At 49.3% G+C, this 4,025-nt stretch overlaps 1 protein-coding gene across 1 annotated transcript in view; it reads right to left on the reverse strand.

Annotated features, from left to right (window-relative positions):
• The window catches only part of LOC104520850 (probable cation-transporting ATPase 13A5), a gene marked incomplete at its 3' end in the record, with an annotated part of 26,392 nt that extends 22,766 nt beyond the window's left edge, over positions 1–3,626 (reverse strand). The window contains exon 1 of the mRNA XM_010162657.1: positions 3,564–3,626. Coding sequence (XP_010160959.1) covers positions 3,564–3,626 — 63 coding nt within the window. The remainder of the gene's footprint in view (positions 1–3,563) is intronic.
• Between the last annotated feature and the right edge of the window lie 399 nt (positions 3,627–4,025).

Raw genomic sequence — 4,025 nt, forward strand, 5'->3', positions numbered from 1 at the left:
AGGGCACCTCTCAGCTCTCTTCCTCACTCCAAAAAGCTCAGCTCCAGGCAATCCCTGTGACTTCACCCTGAGGCTGATGATGAGGGCAGGAGAGCACCCACGCTCAGGAGCAAGTGGAGGAAGCAGCAGCATCGGAGGCGAGCGGCTGCAATGCTGCCCTGCCCGCCCCGGCCCATCTCCCTGGCACCAGCACGGACACTGCCAGCCTCCCATGGCTCATAGGTGCTGCAGGACAGGCCCATGCAAGGAGCTGCAGGAGCAATCCTGTGCCATCCATCACCCAGGTGAGACACCCAACCCAGGCCACAGGTAACAATTAGCCACCCACAGGGGAGCAGGTGCGTGAGGCACCAGGCCCTGAAGGGGTAACAAGTGACCTTCCAGACATAGGCAGAGAAATTAAGTAAAAGGAAATGTTCTTGTACATCTACTTGTGACTACACTGAATATTTTTCCAGAACAGCTTGTCAACTAAAGTACACAATGTGGTAGAATAATGTAACCTAATGACACAGCTTATGTAGTCAGTAGGAGAAGGAAGAAATGGTGATTTAAATTGTTTTTTAAAAAATAATAAAAATGAGGAAGTCCCACATCTGAAATACATGGCAAAGAAATGCCAGAAGGACAACTGGTACTTTACAGGATAGCGTTTGCAACATAGAGCTCCTTGGAGAAGGCTTGTACAAACAATTGTACTGTTTCAACTTCAAATATAATTTTCAAGTGATTTAAAGGCAGTTGAGTAAGCACCTATTTAGGTTTAAGAGCGCAATTAACTTGATTTATCTGAACTCTGATTATAATCAACATAAACTAAGCTGAAATCAATGCACCTTAACTGAAATAAAGATAATAATGCAGCCCTTATACTAGGTTTGCAAAATCCATTTCAGACCAGCTCTGTAGCTTTTAGATGTGCAGCCCTGCTGTATACAAAAATATTAGTCCTTCAGAGCCCACAGACGTTTAAATCAGTAACTACAAAGGGTGTTTTCAGGGTGCGAAGATAAAACACAGTGTTCACAACTAAAGAAATTCAGGGAGATTTTTCAATTGCTTGCCTTTTCATGGAAGGATTTTTATAAATACACTTCAAATGCAGGCCTGGAAAACAAGGAGCCTCTTATGGGGGTGGCTGGAATGACAGGAGGTGTGTGGGACCACAACTCATCCATCACCCCAAAGGGACTGGAGGGGATCAAATCTGCAGCCAAAGGTGGAGGGAAGGCTGCGGAAGAGCTGTGCTGTTAGGCCAGGAGTCCGCACAGTGAGGGCTTTGGGGGTTTTTCAGCATGAGCTGAACACGGACTGTTACCAGCAAGTGGGGCTCTACCCCATAGCTGAATGCTAAGCACAGCAACTAAGGAACCCAAAAATGCATTAGACATGGTAGGAAACAATAATTAGAAGTACACTGTGTGTCTAAAACAGATGGTTTAACTAAGTGGAGTGGTGGTGGGAGCTCCTGACATCTGGGGTGCTGGGGAGGTGCCCCTTCCCAGAGGCTGCGGGACCCCAGCACAGCCAGGTCCCGCCAGGTCCTCACCACTGCACCAGCCCAGGGCCAGGCAGGAACCCAGTCCTGCCATTACAGGAGGGATCCCAAGTGCCCCCAAGGATGGGGATTGGCTCTGCTGGTGCAGCCAGTCACCCTACGGCTGCAACACGTACACGGGCAATGAAGTAGATCGCTCTGCACAGGCCAGGTACAAAGGCAGTCTGTGCCAGAGCAGGACCTGTTCTCAGAGAGCACAGCCTGGGCACTCACACAGCACTGAGGAGGACGCCAGAGCTGGGGGAACCCACAGTCACAGCTGATTTACCCCACTGAGCCTTCCTGCAGTAAGAAGATATTTCCAAGAAGTGCAGAACCTGAGAGCAAGGCTTCTCCAGCAAAGAGGACCACAAAAAGATGTATTATGAAAAATACCACTCAGCCTCACACAGACAACCTTGCACAAGGCAGGCTGTATCAGCAGCATCCGGGGCAGAGCAGGGTCCTCCCTCTCTGCCACAGGCTGGATGGGGCAAGAGAGGTGGTTCCTGGAAATGGGTGCCACTCAACTAAGGTGACAGGCTTCCAGCTAAAAAGGCAGCTTGTGGTAATAGCCTCGCTCCACCCACCCATCCATCCATCCTGGCCCTGCATCCCCATCAGGGAGCTGACATCCCCATTGCTTCTTACGCCAGTAGAGGCAAGCATTGAGGGCCATATCCACATGCTAGCTAGTACCCCCTGAAGAACACTGCCTGTAGCAATCAGCACAACAAAGATGACACCTAGCTGACTCCTCACCTGTCTCCCACAGCAGATTTTTCATTTTGTGTTGGATCCAAGCCACTGTAACTGGCTTGACCTCCCTAGTCTAAAACAAGCTCACATAAGCAGCAGTCAAATCCCAGTAGGAATTTACTGAAAGCAGCCAGGGAAGCTGAAGCCCCACCACTATTAGTAGCCCCACAAGCAATCCTGACACAGAGAAGCAGGTGTGCTCTGAAGAGTAGGATCTCTCTCACCTGTGCATGTCCTGAGCACCTGCATCCCCATGACAGAGGCACTTTGTCAGTCCCCAAGGCTGGGCAGTGACAGTGGAGATGCTGGAAGCACCTGCTGTCAGCCTCTGTCCTGGGGGAGCATGCTGCTGTGCTTCCCGTGCATGCAGCACATATGTATCTCTAGCAAATACAGGAGTGACAGGACTGTATTTTACACCTGTGCAGAGGCATTTCCTTGTGTGCCCTCTCTGTACACTGGAAATATCTGGATTCTAGTTGTTCCTTGCACAGAAAGCTTGAAGAGAAAGTCTTGTTCCCACCCTCACCAGACTCTGTGTACAATCACTCCATGTAAGCAGATAGAGGAAGAGGCACTCACTTAGTGCAGCCCTTCCAGGCTGCTGCACATAATCAATAGTCATTCACAATCAAAGACAACAAGTAGATTCAATTAACATTAATAAAAAACTCTTGTAAAGACAGAGCAGCTCCATAAAAGCTGCCTTAAAAGACTGAGAAACAAGGGATTCCTGCCATGAGAGCTGTGCTAGACTTTGGTCATCTGCCCAGCCTTTGTAGAGCTGGTAAGCAACAAAGACCCTTACATTTCAGGAGAAGTGATTCAGAAAATTATCCAGGATAAAGCTAATTTGTAAGCACTTTCCCTATGACTTGCTTTCTTATACATGATGACCCAGTAAGGGAAAGTGTACCCATTAGTACCAATCCTCACAATTAGGATTGAAAAGACAATGGAACAGACAGTGGGGAAAGGGGCACTGCTCCCTGGCCAGATGACTTCTGGTGTGGAAAGAGGTGTCTCCCATGGTTCATGACTCTGAGCTGAAGTAATATGTTCCTCACTTAGCCCTTACTTTGCAAAAATCAATCTCAAAGTCAGCAAGGACTGACCCAGGGCTTTGCCTTCACCAAGGCTATGTTGAAGAGACAGTGCTCAAATGGGGAGTGAAGGTGAAAAAAAAGCTGAGGCATACCCAAAATGGGCATGTGGGAAAAGAACCGCACAAGGAAACCAAAACCCAGCGCCATGTCCCGCTCCTTACCAGCTCATTTTCTTCATCCTTGTTGAGGAGCACACAATGATCCTTCCAAAGCTTTTCCTCCATCTGATCACGTTGTTTTCAGTCCTGGATGCCTTTGTCGGTGGGGTCAAGCAATGTTGAACGCAGTTACTGACTTGAACTCAAGCCAGAGTTAAAGTCAGCTCTCACCACGGTCCTGTCTGCTGCCTTTGAAAGCTTCACAATGCACACACTTCTTATTAGGCTCCCAGGAGAGGGAGGAAAATCCGCCCTCACGTGTAAAGCCCTTAAATGCCTGGCTTACGTAAGCCACGCATTTCTCTGGGCTGGATGAACAGGGTGCAGTGTGAACCCCCTCGAGGCAGGGAAAGATGGGGGCTCTGACCAGCCCCCCTGGCAGGGACAGCAGCAGCAGGCAGGCTTGGGAGCCACACTGCACACCTTCCAGTCTCTCATGTCCCAGCTCCCAGTGTTGTCAGAGAC

This window comes from Antrostomus carolinensis, unplaced genomic scaffold (genome assembly GCF_000700745.2).
Source record: "Antrostomus carolinensis isolate BGI_N321 unplaced genomic scaffold, ASM70074v2 scaffold13732, whole genome shotgun sequence".
NCBI lineage: Eukaryota > Metazoa > Chordata > Aves > Caprimulgiformes > Caprimulgidae > Antrostomus > Antrostomus carolinensis.